The sequence below is a fragment of the Gossypium raimondii genome, chromosome 9 (genome assembly GCF_025698545.1).
Source record: "Gossypium raimondii isolate GPD5lz chromosome 9, ASM2569854v1, whole genome shotgun sequence".
Taxonomy (NCBI): Eukaryota; Viridiplantae; Streptophyta; class Magnoliopsida; order Malvales; family Malvaceae; genus Gossypium; species Gossypium raimondii.
In genome coordinates this window covers 20,807,331-20,830,136 of record NC_068573.1, presented here as the reverse complement: position 1 = coordinate 20,830,136, position 22,806 = coordinate 20,807,331, and the positions used below count along the sequence as shown (strand labels likewise).

The following is a 22,806-nucleotide window of genomic DNA, read 5'->3' as shown; positions in this document are numbered from 1 at the left end:
GCTTCAGTATCTGAGAATGCTAGCTGTGGCATATGAGAAGACTCAAGAACTTGCTAGAGATCTTCGAGCCGTTGGATGTGGTGACTTGGATGTTGAAGGTAAGAATTTCGCAATAGCTCCTTCGCAAATCACCTCGTATTGCATAATCCTTTGATAATTTTAAATACATATTCGAATCAGATATATTATTAATTGATTAAATAAGACAGTTTAGGTTGGTTATTTGGAACCACTGATGGAATTTAATAAAAAATAACCCAAAATAGATGATGGTTGTGTTGGATGAGTTTGGAAATATTAAATGGAAATGTATAATGTGGCATTACAATCAATAGAGCTGATGCGGCTCAGACAAATGTGAAGGTAACCATTCTCAATAGCAATTGCATGTATGCTCCTTTTATGACTTAATCACAAATTTGCTTGTTATTACAGGTCTCACAGAGTCTCTTTTTTCCGCTCACAAGGATGAATATCCTGAATATGAGCAAGCCTCTCTTAGGCAGCTGTATCAAGCAAAGGTTTGCAATTTTTTTACTTGTTCTCTTAAGTTTGAAGGCTTGATTTGCTTGTTATTACAGGTCTCACAGAGTCTCTTTTTTCCGCTCACAAGGATGAATATCCTGAATATGAGCAAGCCTCTCTTAGGCAGCTTGTAATGTCTTTGGTGCTGTGCAGTTGGAAGAACTGCGTGCTGAAAGCCAGAAAGTCTCTGAGCCAAGTGGAACAATAGGGCGTTCTAAAGGGGCTTCAGTGGCTTCTTCCCCTCTGGAGATATCTGTTGCAGCTGTGACAGAATTTGTACGGTGGAATGAAGAAGCAATAACCAGATGCACCTTGTTTTCTTCTCTGGTAATAATTTATCCACCAATTGGTGTTATGCTCACTTAAATCTGTGTGATTATTTTGCATCTTAAGAGATCTTTGCAGAAATACTGAGCTGAGTTCCTAAAAGGGGTTGTAAGGAAAAAAAAAAAAAAAGAGGCTTTCCAATGATTTTATTAACTATATTGCTCTTGAAGTTGCGTAAATCTATTCACTCCATGGGTTTTTTTTAAACTCCATAAATGGGCTAATATAAGAGTAATTCAATGACTGGTACATGATAGGTAAAGTATTGCCTACAGTGACATGATTAAATATATGAAATATGAACCAGAATGCTAGTGTGGTAAAAGGAAAAAAAAGCTGGGCAGATTGAAGAAACCATATATTATGACATAAATGTCATCAATGACTAATTTATTGCAATATGTCTGACAGCCTGCTACACTTGCAGCCAATGTAAGATCAGTGTTCACTTGCCTATTGCACCAAGTAAGTTGGTAATTAAGCATGTCAATCCTCTGGAAGTTTTTCATGGTACTTAATAGTCTCATTTTTTTAGGTCAGCCAATATATAACAGATGGACTTGAACGGGCTAGAGATAGCTTGACTGAAGCTGCAAGTTTGAGGGAAAGGTTTGTGATAGGTTCAAGTGTTAGTAGAAGGGTTACTTCTCAGGTACACATCTGATTATGTTTTATCTTATCCATTTTAAGTTTCAGTTTGACGAAAAATAATGGAAATAAGGGTGGTTAATTAACCGATGTGCAGGCAGAAGCTGCCGCAGCTGCTGGTGAAAGCAGTTTCAAATCTTTCATGGTTGCAGTACAACGTGCTGGCAGTAGTGTGGCCATAGTTCAGCAAGTATGTTCAGTTTTTTGGTTGTTTCTTGTAGTAAAGTTCACATATCAAAGAATATTTTAATATGTTGAAGTTTTGAATCAATTTTACTTTTCATCTGCAGTACTTTGCAAATTCTATATCTCGGCTCTTATTGCCTGTTGATGGTTCTCACGCTGCCACTTGTGAAGAAATGGCAACAGCAATGTCTAGCGCAGAGGGTGCTGCTTTTAAAGGGCTTCATCAATGCATTGAAACTGTGATGGCTGAGGTAAGTTACTTTCAGTCTCCTAATTTGATGGTACTGGACAATAGCATGGGGAGTAATTGTTGGATACGGACATGTTTGACATAGATATGCTAAAATTCTTAAAGTATTTCTTGTATTTGGAGGATCAGACTTCCATACCTATGTCTATTGGACCCACGGATTTGAGTACTTGAAGGAAAACGAATAGTTGCAGCCCCAGCTTTAGATGTTGGCTAAAGATTTTAATCTTATTATATTTCTTTATAGACTTTATTATATTTGATTATTCTTTTCATTACCCAGTAGATGGTGCATACTTGTTTAACTCTGTTTCTTTTTTCTCCAAGCTATTAGATTGTGCCTCTTTATTTACTCCAATGTAGGTTGACCGATTGTTATCAACTGAACAAAAGGCAGCAGATTACCACTCACCTGATGATGGAATGGTTCATGATCATCGTCCAACAAATGCCTGCACAAGGTTTGTCCTTCTAACATGTGTCTGACTCATGTATGGGGTTATTGCCTCCAAGGATCTTAGAAATGGAAAAACCTGGAAATATCTGACCATACCTGTGTTTGACATATGTCTATAATCAACACTAACTCCCGAGTCCGAGTAATATGCTTCTAGTCAACTCTTGTGGCGCAAACTCAATGGATGCAAAGCTGATTGGTGTGAAACATGATTCATGTCCTTTGCCAATAACATTCTGCATTTAGCCTAGCTTCATTTATGTTACTTTTTGTTGTCTACTTGTTAATTGAACTAAATAAATTCAATTTCCATGTTGTATAAGATCACTTCTTTAGCCACGCAGATGTAAAATGTAAGCTTTTTGATTCCTTTTTCTTGTTTTCTTTTCCATGTCTAGAGTTGTTGCTTATCTTTCTCGGGTCCTCGAGACTGCATTCACTACATTAGAGGGTCTTAACAAACAAGCATTCCTGACTGAACTGGTACGATGTTTATAGTTTGTTATTTCCTTGATTATTACTTACATAATTCAATGACTTTGAGTCTACTAAATTATTCTCTGTGTTCAAACGATATTTAACAAATACATATACTTTGCAAGATTGGTGTTTTCATAGTTTATGAATACAATGACGATTTCACACAAAATTTTCTTCAACCAATTCACACAAACTTGGTATTTCGCCCTTCATTTATTCACTTGAAATATATTTTTAAGTGATGCATATCTTGATAATTTTCAGCAATCTTGGCTTTTGGCATGTAGTTTACTCTATTTTGTTGTGGACTAAAAACAGCCAGTTGTATTAGATGACTGGTGAAGGAGGTACTCGTTGAATCAAAGACTATGGTGCCACTATGTAAGACACATCATTGTGGAACATGGAATTAAAGACAACTATCAAGATAAAACAAATCTGCTCTAGAAACTTGAGAAATAGTAAGGCAAACAAAGAGTTTTGAGAAATAAAAATCTAAAAAAGGATACTGAGAAAGCTGTAAAAGAGGCTAGAGCGAGAGTGGATACATCTATATTTTGATAGTTTGGATTCAAAAGATGGAGAAAATGACTTCCATAGGCTTGCTTGAATAGGGGAGAAGACTAGGGAATTAAGAACTATAAGGTGTACAAGGATAACAACCATATGGTCTTGGTGAAAGATGATGAGATTAAAGGGATGAATGGGATATTCTAATAAGCTCTTTAATGTTAATTATTCTCAAGGTGTGAGTGACTTGACTACACCATTAAAGGACCTATATTGTGATTTTTCATTGAAGATCAATGCCTTTTGAGGTCAAACAAGCCTTGCATCGAGTTGAGACTAGATTCACTAGAAAAGCGGCTAGGCTAAATGCAACTTTTATCAAGGTTAGAAATGTCTTAGGGAATTTGGGTTGGTGGTTAATGAAACTGTTTGACAAGATTTGGAAAAATTATCAGATGCTTGATGAGTGGAGGTAGCATACATTGTTGTCTTTATTTCAAAAGAAAGCGACAATGTGGATTGCTCAAACCATAGAGGACTAAAACTTGAATTATAGTATGAAACTTTGAGAAAAGTTCATTGAACAATGTTTCAGTAAGATGCTAAGTGTTGTGGATCTCTCATTCTTAGTTGGAAGAGCATGGTGCATCACACTCAAGAGTCCTTCATGGCTTGGCCCCACAAGGCCATGAGAAACGTCTTGCAACACATCAAGGGTGGATGCCCACCCCCATTATCCAATTGGAAGACATACCCACAAGAGGTTTTAGGCATTTGATTGTCTCAAGGATTTTGAGCACCAATCCTAAAGAGTCACTTCTCATGAGGATGTTCCATCTTAGCATCATGAGAACCTAAAACATGCTCACAAGCACACTTCAAAACTCACATTCTTGGAACCCAAGGCACTATTCAATAGTTGGACAACCTTGAGATGAAGTCAGGCAAGGCTAAACTTGCCCCACATAGGGGCCACTCTTAGGCCACGCTCATAGGCTTGAACGAGGTTAGTTCCACAAATGATGGACACCCAACATCATGCTCATGTCTCATTGAAAATCAAGGGTATTGTCTTATCTTCAGCACATTCTACTGTTGCTATTGATAAGCCACCTGAACTTAAATCTATACCTTGACTGGTGGAACTTGTTGGGCATAGTAAATGCTTAGCCTGTTACCTAACACTGGGCTTGCTTTCCTCAAACTGGGATTTTGTCCCATGGAGATATCGTGCCATCCAATTGGCCCTAATGCTTGCTCACCTAAACACCACATGTGCCTCAAAGTAGCTCAGTTGCACCGTGCAAGTCCTCCCGCTTGTGGTTGTGAGGCAGTGGTGGAAAGCTGACACCAAACCTCCTCTGCAAAGAGAAACTTTTAGAGTCTTAGCTTTAGAAATGTTGGAATGTTTGATATAGGGACACTTTGCTCCATAAGCCCATTTAAAGCTACCAACTAGTTTACCTATTCCAAAAACCTGTGCCAGTCTTAGCACCATTAGGGGGATCGCCCATCCTATGTATTAGGTTTCATTTGCTGCTATAATTGGTGTAGTCATGGTGGCACCATGGCACATTGATGCCAGACCAAGATACTACTAAGATTGTGAAGAATCAGTTTGGTTTCTATGTTAGAGCGATCCAGCATGAAGTTATTCATGTCTCGCCAGAAGTTTAGAGTGTTGGGGTGAGATATATGCATGATTTTTTTATTGATTTAGAAAAAGCATATGATTGATGCATAGAGATGTTCTTTTTTTAGTGTTGAACAAGATGTCTGTTCCTCTCAAAGATTTTACTATAATATGAGATATATTTACGAGAGAGTAGTTTACGTATGTAAGAAGTCATGGTGGAATGGCAAATGAGTTTCCAAATACAGAGTAGGTGCATTCGATTGATGCAGTTTTTTTTCTTTGCCATAGTAACAGGTGAGTTAACAAATGGCATTCAAGATGAAAAGTCTTGGTGTATGCCAATCGCAAATGATACTGTATTTGTTGATGAGGCTGTAAAGAAAGGGGGGGGGGGGGAGGGATTAATACCAAATTAGAGTTGCTGAGACAAACACTAGAAACTCAGGGATATAGGTTAAGCAGATCAAAGGCATCACATGGAGTGCAAATTTAGTGAAAGATGATCAAGATATGATCAATCTTGGTTATCAATTGATACTAGTAGTAGAATGCTTTATGTAATTTGAAACAATAATTCAAAAGGATGAGAGATTCATGGAGACATCAATCATAGGATCTAGGGCTGGTAGTTTAAGGGGAGAAATGTGATAGGAGTTTTATGTGATCACAATATACTTTTGTAGGAAATTCTTTAGCAAAACTATTGAACCCACATTGCCATATGGTATGGAGTGCTGGGCTAAAAAAAGCAGGGTACACAAAAGAGAAGCGCAGCCCATATGTGAATGTTAAGATGGATGTGTGGTGGCATTTTATACGTTCATGTTATTGTCCTAGTCATAATCATATTTAAGGTGTTATATGCTTATATAAATTTTGACATGTTTATATATTTGTTCCATGTTTGTGTTCTATCGTGCTTTTGTTCTGTTCAAAATTTCTAGGCCTAGGTAAGACTTGGGTGTATCTTCAAGTTGGAATAATTTTTGTAAAAGGTAAGAGAACATTTTTGGTGATTTTGGCCATTTAAGACGCAAGTTAAAAGATGCACCTGTTAGAAGGATGGAGCAAATTGATGTTATATAGGGTGAAAGGTAGATTAAGAGACCGTAATATAGTTGAAGGTAATAAATAATGAGATGAAACTATTAGAACTTGGAGAGGATGTTGGTGAATATGAATGATTGGAGGATTGGCGTGTCTGATTTAATTATCTTTTTTATGTTCTTTCCAACTCTAATTATATTGGGATTATGTAGTATTACTTTTTTTCTATTATAATTTTTTCCTATTTATACTGTTTTAGTAAGTTCTTGTACCACATTTTGAAAGTAAATTGCTGATCATATTCATTTTAGGGAAATTACTTGTACAAAGGACTAGTTAACCATTGGCAGAAGTTCACTTTTAATCCGAGGTATTTTGCCTGATCCAATTTTCAATTGCCTATTATTTTCAAACGGTGAAATAGCAACAGTGATGCCTATTGTTGTGACTATTCTAATATAGGTTTTTGAATCTGTAGCATAGAAAATTTTGTAGATGTAGTGGTACGTCTTTGTTTGCATGTGTCATTTTGATCTTTTTTTGTACTGTTTTGCAGTGGAGGACTACGACTGAAACGTGACATAACAGAGTACGGAGAATTTGTGCGCAGTTTTAATGCCCCTACTGTTGATGAGAAATTTGAACTCCTTGGCATGTAAGTTTTTGAATTCATGATTCACTGGAACTATTTGTTGTCGTTTAAGCATCTAATGTGCTGATGAACTGTTGGTCTTCAGCTTGGCCAATGTATTCATTGTTGCTCCTGAAAGTCTCTCCTCTTTGTTTGAGGGTACCCCGAGCATCCGGAAAGACGCACAAAGGTAGTGTTCTATCATCTCAATCTCGTTCTTAGCACTTTATACTATCTGGTAGGTAATTTTTGTGCAGTGCAAAGCCTATGATATATCTTATCGAACCTGACCTGAACCTAGAGGAACTCATCTAACCTCCTTAACCCGAGTTAGTTCAATTTGATCAAAAAAGTTCACACTCCAAACCCAAGTATAATTGTAATTTTGTTTGTATTATTCAGGTTTATTCAGCTTAGAGACGACTACAAGAGTGCGAAACTGGCATCCAGGCTTAGCTCCTTATGGTCCAGTTGAGGTCCCTTCCCTGGTTTTCCTTCTCCTTGCTTGATCCCATCAACAGCAGCTCTCAGGTTTTGTTTATTCGACAAAAAATCCATTACATTAGATTCCATTTCTTCTTCATATTCTTCAGTGTTTCTTTTTTCCATATATGTAGAGTCGACACTTTGTTAATAACCAGACAGTGATTGAACCAATTGTATGTCCAGTTCTCGGTTCAATCAGATTTTAGCTATTACGAATTTGCATTTAACATCTATGCTAATTATAGATTGCTCGAGTGGGTTCTATAAATGAGTTAAAAGTTTAATTCATGTGATTCAAACTTCTGCTGTTTTACCATCTAAAAAATTCATGGATCTATCAAAATTTATATAATATATAGCATGAGGACAACATCAAAATACAATTAAAATATGAAATGAAATAGATAGATAGATAGATAGATAAATGCGTTAAATTCCAAATATGAAAAAATAGGTAAAGCAAGATATGAAAAATAAACTAACACAAAATTGAAAATTAATCTAATAGTGTTAATTAGATCCGACAATTTCAAACATTTAAAAATTATTAAAACATAATACAATAAAAAGAAAAACATAATGATTTATTTGGCCTTTCAACTTTATAAAAGAAGTCATTTTAGCTTTTTATTTATTATTATTATTATTTTGCATATTTTAGCCATTCATTTAATTTTGCTCCTTACCCTTGAACATGTATTGTTTGCAAATCATCCCAAAATAGATGAAAAAGATTAAAAGTTTGTTAACTTTGCTAATACGACAATCCACTTTTGTATGCCACATTAGTAATTAATTAAATTTTAAAAATAATATATATTTTTATAATCTTTATACTTTTAAATGATTTAAATAAGTTTTATAATCTTTATAATGTTTTTGAATTTTAAATTTAAAAATTAATTAATTTCTAATATGACATCCATGTAACAATCTAGGTGTATGTCATATGAGCAAAGTTAACAGAGGTTAATTTCTCCATCTATTTTGGGGTGATTTGACAAACAACACAAATTTAAAGAGTAAAAAATATGAAAAATTAAATGAAGGGTTAAAATGACTTTTTATAAAGTTGAAAGGCCAAATAAATTACAATGAAAAAATTGAACTAAGGAATAACATGACATATAATTGAGATTTTTTTTTTTTGGTAATATAAAAGGAATTAGTACTAACCAGGTTGTTTTGTAATGTGCTCTATTGCTTTAATTGTGTCTTTTCGGATAGCTAATGCCACTACACCAAGCGGGTCATCAAAAACTTGCAGACCAATAGCAAAATCCTTGGATACATTGGCCATGATATCAACAACCGCATTACATGTACGAGGGCTGAATTGTAACTTGACCTTCTAGTGTTGAGCTAACATATTTTGAGTGTCCCTAATCAAACTCAACTCATCCTCTCTTTTTTGTCCTCTAATCATCTCCAATCAGACAGGTAATTTTGCTTTTCTATGTCCATAAAAAATTTTCTAGAGTTTAGATACTATCATTGAACAACAATCAATGTGCCTATTGAAACTTGCTACCCAGTCACCTTTCCACTCTCATATCAATCCTCCCACTGAAGTGTTACTTGTCAATTGCTTCACTGCTCCATCCGCATTGAGCTTGTACCAGACTTGTGGCGGTAACGTCCAACACCTTCTATAACATCCATCATTTTTTACACCTTTACTCCTCTGAGAAGTAACCTTAACCGGTTTCAAGTAAGCCAAGCACATTCACCACCTCAACAACATTACATCTGTCACCTAGAAAGTTGAAGTTGTTTCGACACTTTCTAATATGCCATAGTAAAACTCCAAACAAAATATCCCATCTAGTACCTTTAACAACAATCCCATCAGCCATAATCAAAATCACAATCAATTGAGACTCATTACCCAGCAAGAAATGCCACTTACCTTTGTTGTGGCACTACTTGTTGTGAAACTAATCTAGCCACATAGCAGTCCCTAACCACATGTAAGGGGACAACAATAATGCATTAAGACTAATATGTAGTTGATTGGTGACAAAGTGTTGTCATTGACATAGGGATGTCAAAATCAATACATGAGTATATGTTAGAGAACGTCATATTGGATTGACCTACTATAAGTATGTTTCTTGGATTTTTATATAATAGTCACAACATTACTCATACTGATAACTACGTATACGATCCTTAGACTTGAGATCATCATTGTCCCAACATAGTGAGTCGTATATTTTGATACAGTCAAAACATATACTGTAATAGGTTGTACTATAAAGACTGATGTTGGGTATGCCACAATTTTATATTTTGATACAGTCAAAACATATACTGTAATAGGTTGTACTATAAAAACTGATGTTGGGTATGCCACAATCTATGTAGTGGGATATGATTGATCAAGATAGGATTTGTCCCTTTTACATAATGGGAGTAATATCTTAGACCACTTGATGAAGTGAGACTAGAAATGCATGACCATGCTCAAATAAGCTAATATGAGATATTACACTTATTTGTTTATTGTAGTCTACTTCGGGTATCAAGAAACATGAGATTACACTTTGCATGTGTGACTATTCCATGACTTGTGTCCAATCGAGATATAAAGGACAAAAGAATATAATACATGAAAATTTATCATAGAAATGTTATGTTGAACAACGACTTCTTGTAACTTAGGTAGCAATGATGCATTGCTAGATGCCTCTCATTGCTTGTAACGTTAGAAGTGTTCTAGTTTTACTACCAATGTTACAAGAGCCTATAGGGTCACACCCTGTGGTTGAAACGAACAGAATCTAAACACAGTTGGTATTAAATTTAACTATCACAAGAATTATATTAATTATTGAAGTAATTTAATTTGACAGTTAAATAACAAACATATTATATGTACAAATTAGTTGTACAAGAATAAAGAACATAATTCAAATAAATGTATGAATTTGATTCATATAAAATATTAATTATGTATTGTTTACTGAGATTATTAAAATAAAGTGTTATTATAATTTAGGTCAAACATAAAATATATAGAAATTAATATCTTTTTGGGAAGGATATTACATTATGATATTTTCCATATATTTTCTAGCACAAAAAAGGGGTGACTCCGGTTTTAATATGGACATTAAAATAAAAAGGGAATCATAAAAACCCTAAAGTGGGTGAGTGTTACCAATATTAACCACGAAAAGGAAAAGAAACCTAGGTCTAGTAGACGCATTTTTTTTTGGAAAAAACTCTCTGAAGCATTCAGAAAGAGTCTTTGTTCGTTCGTTCACAACTGGGTAGACTATGTAGAGCCCGAGACAATTCTGTTGCAGCTTTAGATCGGCAGCGTGTGAAAGGGATTATTCCTTCATGTTTTTCAGATTTCGAAAGGTATATTTTCAAACCTTTCCTTTTCGATTCGTTTCTCGTACATGAATTCCTGGTTTGGATCGCCAAAATAATTTTTTCGTTGTGCCACGTTGCATCCCGGTGACCCAACAATCTCCATTGTGCACCCACAAACGCTACAAGAACTATCTGTTAACATACCTCTTTGACACCTTTCAGAGTTAGTGAGCAACTGGTCGTGTAATAGTAGCTAAAGGAATTGTTGATGATAGAGGGTTGCGCGCGGACCAAGATCGAGTTGTCAAGTCACGGGAAACTCCTACGAAAACTCTAAGCGCTTGGATCTGAAACGAAAATAGAAAATTCGGCTTAGAATCAATTAGATCTGAAACGAAAATACCCAAATCAATAAAAGATCAGCTAAGAATTAAAAACACTTAGGAATAGCTAATCTTGGAAGCCAAGAACACGGAATTGAATTCAAGATAGGTTCCAAACAGCCGAATCTGAAAAGAACTCAAAACAACAAGTTAATTTCAAAAAAACTCAGCAGATCACGAAATCAATTAGATCTAGGGTTTGGATGGCAATAAAGAGGGGTTCTGTGAAAATCAAAACGTTTCTTGTTGTCCAAGGTTGGTGCCGAACAGATTCTTGAAGGTTGAACGGGGCTAGAGACGCAATAAGAGAGTTTAAACAAGTTAGATAATGAAATCGACACAAGCAGAAAATTAAAAAGATTGAGCAGCAAGAAAAATAAAGATAAAGTCCTAAGAAGCCTTGAAATTGAGAAAGATTTCACAACTCCCTTCAAACGACTCTAATCTCCCCTCAAATGAAGAACAATGGCAAGAAGAAGGCTGAAGATGGCTCCCACAATAAAAAAAGATTGTTAAAAATTCTTCTAAAGAAAACTCAAGAGAAAATTCTTGGAGAACTCAAAGAGAATTTTCACTCAACAAAACAAATCTGATTTCAATGTATTCTTCAAGTATTATGTGTATAAGGGTGGCTGGCTAAGCCATACATATAGGCCTTCTAACTATTTTCCTAGTCCTAATTGGAAAACTAAAAAAAAAAACCTAATTTTTTTTACTTTCAAGGGGAAATTCGGCCAAGGACTTTAAATGGGCCTCTTGGACTGAATTTTTACATAGAAATTTATTCATAAAGTCTAAAAATTAAAACTAAGTATTTAAAGAATTAAAACTTAACAAATTGGGCCACTTTGACAATTTGGCCTGATTTTCAACTAAGTCTAATTTAAATTTCTTGATTGGGCTTGGAACATCTTATTGGGCCGTTTCTTCAAGCATTTGGGCTTGTAATCCGTTCTCTCCCGAAATTGGTTCATTGATGCTTGTAACTGAGATCCAATGTGCCTTAGCTGCAAGATTCGGTTTCTTTGACCAAGATCTCCAAGATTTGAAATCTTGATTTTGTTGATTCTTGAAATCGCTCAAAATAGCAAAATTGGACCAAGATTCGGTTTCTTGATTTTCTTGAAAACAAGAAAGTGAATCTTGATTTTCCTTTTCCTTCGGGTACGCATCTAAGGCCTTGCTAATAAATTCTTGAATGGTTCCATTTAGTTTTGAACGCATTTTTCTGGCCTTTGACCTCATTATTGGGCCTTGTGGTAATTTGAGCCCATCACGTCCTTGAGCTTGAATTGGGCCTTTGTGACTCGTATCAGTTGAGTTCCCTACGGTCCCTTACACTTCCAAGCTAAATCCCATTTAGGATCGTGTGGGTGTCAGTCACACCTTTGTTGAGACACTACCTGCTGCCAAATTAATCTGGCGATATAGCAGTTCTTAATCACATGTAATGGTGTCTCCATTGTGCACCCACAAATGCTACAAGAACTATTTGCTAACATACCTCTTTGATACCTTTTCGAGTTAGAGAGCAACCGGTTGTGTAACAGCATCCAAAAGGAATTGTTGAATCTGCTACGGTCCCGTATACTTCCAAGCTAAATCCCATTTAGAATTGCGCAGGTGCCACTCTTCTTGCACCAATATCATGTAGCCACTTGCTACTGTACATCGTCCATTGTCATTCCGTTGCCAATCACATTTGTTTGCATTCGTTTCTTCTTTAAGCGGTTGTATGCCTGCAATGTGAAACAGAATATACTGTGGTAAATCACCCTAAAAGTAACTCCAATTCCACTCCCTGTCCAGCGTGGTCATGACATACATAATAGCTTCCTTAAAAGTAGTTTCGAAGGCAGTACAATAGTTCCATAACATACCAACTCGGTAACCCAAGTATCCAACCAAAACTTTGTTTCACATCTATCCTAAGGTGTATGTTTCTAAAGAAAAACCATTATGAATATGTAGGGTATTCCGTTTATAGGTGTTATACACCTGTCATAGACATCTATTTACATATATTTTGTAGTGGAAATTCTCAAATTAGAAAATTTTGAGGACAAAATTTTTCTAAGGGGGAGAGAGTTGTCATACCCCAGATTTGGCAGACTTAATTTGAAGGCGTGTAAGTGTGAAATTATCTGTTTGGCATAGTGTAGTCCGCCCATTTATAGTCTTTTGGCGAATATGATTTGGCGTAGAGTACCTGCTGTATAAGTAATCGAATTCTATGACAGGTTATTCTTCTATTTAAGAGAGTATATTATAAGCGAAGAGTAAGTCTAGTAAGGGATATTGCAAAATGCATGGTACACCTAGTTTGTCTAAGCACTAAGCTAGTTTGGTTTTGTAATGTGTTGGTTCCAACTAAATTGATTGGTCAAATACTATTTGTACAGAATATTCATTTATATTTCTCTCAGACTATATAAGCTATTTATTAGGACAAACTCAGGAAAGAATTGACACTTGTCAAGTTCCACTAAGGGAACTGGACATATATATATGTATGGTGAGAAAGGCTAATGGGGAATGATTCTTCTTCTTACAGTTTTATTCCTTGGTTTCTCTTTTTTTTTAAAGCTGGAAACTAAGGTGTTTGAATTGATTTGTGGAAAATCTACTTCTTGGTAAGTCTGATAGCTCTACATGTTAAGTTTTTGTGAGAATAAGGATATTAGAAAACAGTTGATGCTACTGATTCGAGAAGGATGTTCGAGTTGTGGAACTCTAAGCTACAGTCTTGGTGAGTATAAGGTGAGTCTTTATTCTGACTCCATGTGAATTATTCTAGTAAAGAAATATACATAATGTTAACACCTCAGATATTTTGTAAGTGTGTAAAGCATAATAGTTGCTACATGTGCGATGATGGTATATTGAAAGTACTGTCTAAATAGGAAGTTGAGTGGTAAGTATGTAGGTAAAGTTTAATATGAGAAGTGTATGAATTGATCAGGTTTCAGATCACGATATGAAATAAGTGCATGACCATATCGTTGAAACCCATGACCTTATGTCATATGAAAACACTCATGGTGATGCCTCCAGTAAGATAAATGCTTGACTAGCAGATCACGACATGAGGATGTGCAAGTCTATGTGGCTGAGACACATTGCATGATATGATTGTATGAATATTCATGGCGATGCCTTCGGTAATATGTAAACTGGATTGGCAAATCATGACATGAAAATATGTATAAGTCCATGGGGAAGAAATCCATGACACCTTTTGCGAAAGTCTGGCGAGACAGTAAACACGTGATTTTGTATGTTGCTTGTGTGACGTGATTTGCTAAGCCTTTGTCGTGTATTTTGTATTGTCTATGTGGCATATTCTGTATGGCCTTTGAGGAAAATTCTGTATTGTATCACTGACATGTTCATTGATGTCTATGTGGCAAAATATGGTTATTCTCCTTTGTGATAAGTTCTAGGTAAGCCTGAGAGTTATTTTATAAATAATTCTATGAAAAGGATATGATATATTTGAAGTTAATTTGATTTGATTAGTTCTGTGATGTAGTCGAATGTATTTTAAGGAAAGTTCCTGGAAAAAAATATGTATTTGTTTTGTTAAGAGGGTATTCGCCATAGTAATCTACCAGTTTAGAATATAGTTTATTTGTATATATGAAAGATATAAGTATTCGTCGGTTTGAGTTCGCCTATGTTAAATAGAGTTGAAATATGTGTCATCTAGTATTCGCCATATGTGAATAACAACATGCCTCATTCTGGAACCTTATGGAATTTGAGTTGTCATCTTGGGTTTTCTTATGTTTTGTAACAAAGGTGTTTGGTGTAACACCCTATACCCGGCCCAGACGTTGAGCTCGAATATTAGGATGCCACACCACCGTCTCATCAACAATCATAGTCAAACATCTTATCAAATATGCGATTAATGTCACATTATTAATCTTAAACATATATATAGAGTTCCTAAGTCACGAATACCCAAAGCACCATTAAATTAAGCCATACAAACATTAATCGAGCTTATTACACAATTGCAACATGCATATGAACCACTAAGCACAATTTCAATATAATTCTCGTAGGTATCGATACTAGAACTGTGGTATCGAGAATTTCCTTATATGGTATCAATACTGCTTGAAAAATTGGTACCAAGATAGCATTTTGTATCTCGCTTTAAATTAAAAAATAAGAAAATATCGATACATTACAAAAAGTATCAGTTTTATTACCCTGAGTATCGATGCTTGTGATATGGTATCGACACCAAATTACAATTCTGGCTTCCTACACTTTCGAAAATCATGGAGGTATCATTTTTTAAACCTGAATATCAATACCTTTGTTCTAGATAGCAAAAATACAATATTTTAAAGCAATTTGTCCAATCTAACTTAACTCTATTTAACATGCATCTTTTATCACATCAAACAATCGTCGGAAAAAAAAACAATTTTAAACATAAAAAATATATCCGAGTAAGAATCAACATATCAAAGTCCAAATCCTTAAATCCTAAGAAAAAATAAACTATGAAAACATCCAAAATATCATGACAATATTTATGCAACAATTCTACCACATTGCCTTATTCCCACAATCTCAAAATAATAACTAATAACACATACTCAAATGTTAACTACTTGGATCAGTCTCTTGGAAAATATTCTGCACTGCTCACACCGTAACACTAACAGTCTGCAAAGGTTTAAAAAGGAGTGAGTGCTTAACAAGCTTAGTGAATGATAAAAATAACGACCACACAAACATGTCATCATGCATTAACGAAGTAACCACATAGTACAATTACAACATTTCAAACCTTGATGTCATATTACTTATTCATGCATTATTCATTGATTCATTTGCATAGTAATTACATACTCATTTAAGCATATATCACCTTACACATATTCAAATTTTGTGAGAATTTGCACTTGAGCTATGAAATATAAAAATGAGCTCTATCACCACTCATCGGATACACCGATCTCTAACACACCAAATGACTTGTAGAGTCAAGCATATCCTAAAAGCGTAGCATATAGCTAACACTTTCTAACACACCAAACATGTCCCAGTGAATGGAGCTTAACTCACATTCCCTTATCTTTCAAAATCTGTCTTGGGCCTTAACGCCCCAAAAACACAACACAAAGGTGAGTACTCACAATCCTATGGCATGCCAACTATATCCAACGGTCTCAAAGATCATAAGGCCAAAATATCTGTTATTAAACACACACATTACATACCATTTTCTATGCTTTTTCACTACAAAATTCATATTATAACATAACCACTGTCATTCGGCATATATAACATACCCACAATCAACTCTTTCACAACAACCATCATAAACTTATTTCACATGTCACAGTATCACATTTTAATCCACAATTTCACAACACACAATCACATATTATATGAAGAATATAAGAAAGCTTACACTCAGAATTTAGGTTACTTCTAAATTCTCAATTAACGCAATGAATCGTGTCTACAAGAAGCGATTCCAAATACTCACCGTTCACGCTTTCACCTAGTCGTCGAAAGTTGAAACTAGCTTTTCCTTAACTCATAGAAAGTCCTAACAATTCTGAAGTTTCAACAAGCAAAAACACAAGCATAAGCTAGATTCTCTTAAAATCAAAACCTTTGACATAGTAAACTTGAAACTTAATTATATTGGTCTATACTTAATATTTCTACCTAAAACTAATTTCATTCATCTAATTATTCACCTACGACTAATTCTCAACCTTTAAACTAAGCAAAACAACCGAATTCATGGTATCAAAATTTTTTTGACATGTTATGGCAATTTTAACAAAAAATTATTAAAACTAAAGAAATCTCTAACGAAACTTTAAACTCAGTTTAGAAATATTTTATTCTCATCTAAACCAATTGAAAAACACTTTAAAACCACATTTTTATCCAAAATCCTGAAATCCACCATTAACAATCCAATTTTTGGCTTTTCTTCAAAATATGCAATTTAATGACTAAAAAGACCAGATAACATCTAAAACTAATAAGAAAATGATTCATTACCTTAGTCGATGAAGAATCAAACGTTTGATAAAAAATCTAAAAAACCTAAAAGTTAAACAATGGATAAATCTATGGTGTTTTTAGGTGTTTTTCTTGAAATTCTATTGAGCTTTATGGCTTTGGTAATGATAGAAACCAAAGGAATTAAGTTCGGAAATCAAAATTGAGTGGGAAGAGCTTTTGAAAATAAGGGGCGACAACACAAAACAAAGGGGAAGAAACTAACGTGAGTTTAGTGTAGGTGGCAGATATATTAGGTTGAATTTTAAAATTTGGTAAAATTGCTTTATAACTACTTCTAAACTGAACCCTTTTACAAATCAGTCCTCATTTCAAAATTGAGAGTCTTTTCAGTAATATTTTCAAAAATTAATTTGATTTTCAAAAAGCCATAGACAAAAACATTTTTGATTTACCATGCTACGAAATTTCGAAGGATACTATAGCTAAAATCCTTAAAATAACCCTAAAAGTCCTAGGCCCAATTTTGGGGTGTGACATTTGGAGTCCTTTTGAATGATTTGGGTAGTTCAAAATCAATTTGAGCATATGTTGGGCTTTAAACTAGGATATGACCTGTTTGGTAGATTGATAGTATCAAATTCAGTGGGAATCCACCAAAATGTGAGTTCAGATAGTAAGTATCCGCTAGTGAGTAGTATCTATGAACGTTCATTTTGGAAAATGTTTGTATGAAGAGTAAATTCGTATGAAGAAGGCTCGATAGAAATATTCATTTGAGAAGTATCTTTGTTGTTCTATAAGAAAAAAGATAATAATATATTTTCTGGTAAGATCTGAAGGCAGTCAAGTAGTAAAAAGGAAAGTTGATATGTTAAGTATGGTAGTTTGAGTATACGTGCCAGATCGATATTATGAAAGTGTTCGCCCCAAAACATATATGGCAGGTTAAGTATGGAAATTGCGTACAAGCGTACGCATACATCCGAAATTATAAAAGTACTCGCCAAAGTATTCTATATTAAAGCTCACTAAGTTCTCTTGAACTTACATGTGTTTATTCTTATTTTAGATATTGATGAGTGCGCTAGGAGGGACAAGCCAAGAGTACACCAAGAAAGCGGTGGCACGGGTTATTATGCATACATTGAACTATTTGGAAAAGTGGCTTATAGATAGCATGATTACGTATTAAAGAGTGTTTCTTTAGTAAAATTTTGTGTTATAACAAGTCACGTGATAAGTCTGATGTATTATTTTATTTTTAAATACTTTTATTTGTTCCTTTAATAATGAGACCTTAGATAAAATAATAAGAAAAATATTTTAAGTCAAATGTACATGATGACTATTTTGAAATTTTATCTAAGTGTATTTTGTTGGTAATTGTAACACCCCTAACCCGTATCCGTCGCCGGAATATGGTTACGGAGCATTACTGTAAAAATATATCTCAAATCATTCATTCTCAACATTTCATAATCATTGCAAAATCCAATAAAACACATGCATAGTGTCCCTAGTTCGAGCCCTGAGGCCTTAGAAACGCTTTAGGAACGATTCAGGACTAATACCCATTTAAAACTTCATGGAAAAAGATGGAAAAATTCACACTGCAGGGGTCATACGGCCGTGTGGCTAACACGGCTGAGACACGAGCGTGTGTCTAAGCCATCTTAGCCATATCCGTGCCCGTGTAATTCTCTGACTTGGGCCACACGGGCAAGCCACACACCTGTGTGCTAGGCCGTGTAACTCTCGAAATGCAACCTTTAAAACCCTACAGGGGACACACGACCGTGTGTCTTAGGCTGTGTGGACAAGAAATAGGCCAATTTCAAGTCATTCCTTTCACCCATTTCAAGCTCACACATACAAGACGTTTGTACATATAATTAAGCTTTCAAACATATCAAAGCACTCATATTAAAACCAATTCATTAGGTCATTTATCCTTACAACCAATATGCCATATAGGCACCTCAAATGCAACATACAATTATCTAAACATATATATGATCTTAACATATTCTATTCATCAACAATTAATTCATTTTCCATTTCAAAACTCATCATAAATTGACCACATTTATACTATTACAATTAGTTCATACTTACCTAAAAGCATAACTTCACTTAGACTTATATAAACATACCAAACATGGTCATTCCAAACATACCTAAACATGTGTATGTTTAAGCATACCTTACCATGTCATTGTAACCTATCATTTGAATCATTACTTTCATGCATCTTAAATACACATATACCTAACTTAAATATATATATTTGACCATAACTCATCCATATATATATATTTAGCTTAATTTCATATCAAGTTGTACCATAATTGACCACAAGCCAAATTCACATTCCAAACATACCAAATGGGTCATAATTCAACCAATTATACTTCACTAAATTCCATATCAAATCATGCTCTAAATGATCATTTTGCAAACATGCCAACTCTTACCACTCTAGCCATAAAACCATGCATCAATTTGATCATATAAACACCAACCATTAAGCATCAAACACATAGCCATGACTCAAAAACATCATAATCTACTGATAAAATCGATGGATAGCATGATGGATCTCTGACTAGCTTCCAATCTGATCGAGCTTCCTATAATCTATAAGGTAAATGAAAAATAACTATGTAAGCAATGTATGCTTAAGCTCGTATAAAATTTAAGCATATTATTCCAATTCAATAATAAACTTTATAGAATAAACATAAACCTATGCTGATGCCATAAGATTCATAAATCTATATGATCATCAACTCACAAATGAATAAGTTCATTAATGTCATATATATTTATAATTCATAACATGATATGATTTTTTGGGACGTAATATATAGTCATCAACATTTCTATTTACTTAGTTTCCATTTCATCCCCAATACTTATCATAAGCCTAAACAACATTATTAACTCCCAACTCAGTGTATTTATCCATGATATAAGTAGATTCATCCATAGCATAAGCAGTTTGCTCACATATAAACACATCATTTACCACATTAAACCTTTTATAACATCATAATACATCTCAATTACGTACTTACTGTTTCATTCTCTTTTCTTACCTGTTTCATGTGCATACTACAAGCATAATCATAAACATCAATCATCTCCACAAGCTTGGCATAAGCCTAATCACATCAACAACACATGTTAGTTCCTTTAAACATGATTCATATGAATTTGACATGGATAACCATTATACTTGAGCATGATTCAATTGGATTTATCATCCATCTCAACATAACATATTTTTCATGTAGCTTACCATTTCAAAGTCTTTCATAATATATGTCTTGGTTCATATAGAACATTTACCATATCCTTGTAAATTCATGCCCGTTGAATCGAATAGAATACCTTTTGATACATAGGATAGCTCACATGAAGTGTGCTTTCATAACCATAGTCTGTCAAATCCTTTACATATATGCTCACACGAGATGTGAATAAGTATGCTCACACGAGCTATGACTAAGTATGCTCACATGAGCTGTGAAAATGGGCATGCTCAAATGAGCTGTGGGTTAGAACGTAGCTACACGATGTTGCTTACACGAGTTGTGGAGTATCCAAAACACATGCAAAAACTCAGCCACTAGTATTCAAGTCCAGCACCCGAAACATGTAAACCCTAATGACATGTCATTTGTATCCTATGAATTCCTAAGGTTCAAACGGGGCTTGATAGTCATCAGATGTCATTGAATTTCCATCGTCTCATGACATGATAAATTGCATAATAACATATATATTGATTCAATCACAATAAAAGCACACAATATCATTCAATTTTATCAACATTATACAAAATTCAGTTCATACAAATGGGCCGTGTGTGGTAAGGTTGTCGATTTAAGTTCATATTTTTTATTGGGGATTTTCATGTTTTGGGGTTATAATATCCTATTGTGTGACAATAGTTAAACGTGTGAAATTCTTGATTTAGTTGAGAATTTGGTAATGAGTAATCCTTTGACAATCTAGGTGTTGTTAAAGTTGTTGACAAGGGAAAGTATCATGCTAAATTGGGGGAGGTTTTGGTTATTAGGGCCGGATGCCCTACTATTTTGGCTAAGATTTTAGGAAAAAAAGGTCATTTTCTCTTAATCGATTCTCATTTAGTTTGCTAATTCGTTGAGTGGAATGTCATTTTTAGGTTCTAAAATTATTATTGTTGCATTGGCATCGAAAAATGACCAGGTGTCTGACTCGATCTCGTAAAAACAAGCAATAACACGAAGCCAAAAAATTCACTATTGACGCCACATGGTCGTGTGTCAGACCGTGTAGGCCACACAGGCTAGGTTAAGTAGACCGTGTGGGCCACACGGGTATATGGGTCCATTTTCAGTAAAATTTAGTTAGGGTTGTGTTTTGAAGTACGGTTTGAGATCAGTGATTTTATAGATTTTGTTAAGTGATATGTATGATATCTGTTAAATGAAAACTGTTTATCTGATATGGTTGCATAAATTTTGGAGGTATGTTGCCTTATAAAATTCAGTTCTGATAAGTGAAATTGTGAGCATCGCTAACGTGTTTCTGATTAGCTAAGTATATGTGTTTGTTGATGAGTTATGTTTTGTTTCAATTCTTATAGCATGTGACATTCTGGCTATTTAGATTAAAGTGATTTGTAATTATTGAAATTTGAATTATCTGTTCTGCAAAGCATGAAATCTCATGCCTACCAAATTTTGTTAAATATATGATATTCAACATGCTTACTGTTCTAAATCTGTATTTGCATGCCATGTCACATTGCATGGGGTTGAGATAATATGGTAAGGAGGAAGTTCTGATAGTTTAATGATTTGCACTATATGATGGTTTAACCACATATCTGTTCTAACAGCTAGATTACAATTATAGTGGCTCAACTACACATATCTGTTCTGGCAGTTTGACTGCAATATATTGGCTTGACCACAAAAATAAGATATGGCAATTTAACTGCAACTTTGGTGGCATTGTCCAAAATTATTTTTTGGTGTGTTTTTGAATGGATGAGTTCTGGGGAACTCTAACTTGGTGTGTAGTGGAGTTGGGTAGGGAGTTTTCTGAAAAATCTACATTACATTTGTACATTTTTCGAAAATACTGCATTGACATAACCATGCATGCACAATTTTGCCCATTTGAATTTGATGAAATTCTCTATGATGTTTTCATTTTTTTATTATGTTATTTATGTTTCTATTGGAGTTAAGTTACACATTGAGCTTCTATAGCTCACCTCTTTTCATTTCACCATTTCAGGAAATCGACAGAGTTAGGAATGGGCAGCATTTGGGAACTCGGATTGGTTGCCTCGCATAAGATGGTTTGAATTATTTAATAATTGAAATTTTCTAGACTTTTGATTTCTGGACTAATTTTTAGATTTAATTTTGGTTTCGGTTTTTTGGGTGGTTTTTGTTATTTAGTTAAAGATTTATGCATGATTTCTGTCAGTTAAAATAAACGCTTTATTTTCATAATTAAACGAGCTAAGGATTTTCTGCTGCAAATTTGAAATGATTTTTATGAAGGTTAATAGCAAGAGTTTTAGAACATGCTCAATCGGTAAAATTATACATTTTCACTTATCAAAATCACGGTTTTCAATTTATCAACTCAGAAATTTTAGCTAAAAAACTAAGTATCAAATTAAGCATTTTTTCAGAAAATAAATAAGTTCTAAGTGTGATTTTTCTAAATAACATGTAAGAGTCTTGCCAAAAATACTATTTTCAAATCGCACGATTTCTAAAGCTAGATTTAATATGGGTTTTCAAATGGGAAGCGTAACACCTCTAGATCTGGCCATAACGTTTAGGCCAAGTGTGGGGTGTTACATTAGGTGGAATGAATAGCTCACGAAATAAATTT

At 34.4% G+C, this 22,806-nt stretch overlaps 1 protein-coding gene across 3 annotated transcripts in view; it reads left to right on the top strand.

Moving 5' to 3' along the window:
- LOC105798711 (exocyst complex component SEC10b) overlaps positions 1-22,360 on the top strand; it is a 31,546-nt gene extending 9,186 nt beyond the window's left edge. The window contains exons 16-29 of one of the 3 annotated variants that reach the window (XR_008189085.1): positions 8-98; positions 436-521; positions 679-852; positions 1,264-1,317; positions 1,388-1,504; positions 1,598-1,690; positions 1,791-1,937; positions 2,300-2,397; positions 2,792-2,876; positions 6,378-6,436; positions 6,623-6,721; positions 6,804-6,887; positions 7,100-7,228; positions 22,195-22,360. Coding sequence is in view for 1 of the 3 variants with exons in the window: in XM_012628886.2 (XP_012484340.1) it covers positions 8-98; positions 436-521; positions 679-852; positions 1,264-1,317; positions 1,388-1,504; positions 1,598-1,690; positions 1,791-1,937; positions 2,300-2,397; positions 2,792-2,876; positions 6,378-6,436; positions 6,623-6,721; positions 6,804-6,887; positions 7,100-7,172 (1,260 nt within the window). In the remaining 2 variants the exon portion in view is untranslated. Of the gene's footprint in view, positions 1-7; positions 99-435; positions 522-678; positions 853-1,263; positions 1,318-1,387; positions 1,505-1,597; positions 1,691-1,790; positions 1,938-2,299; positions 2,398-2,791; positions 2,877-6,377; positions 6,437-6,622; positions 6,722-6,803; positions 6,888-7,099; positions 7,477-17,968; positions 18,216-22,194 lie in introns of those variants that run through there. The other 2 variants (XR_008189086.1, XM_012628886.2) reach the window with 2 other exon arrangements.
- The last annotated feature ends 446 nt before the right edge of the window (positions 22,361-22,806 follow it).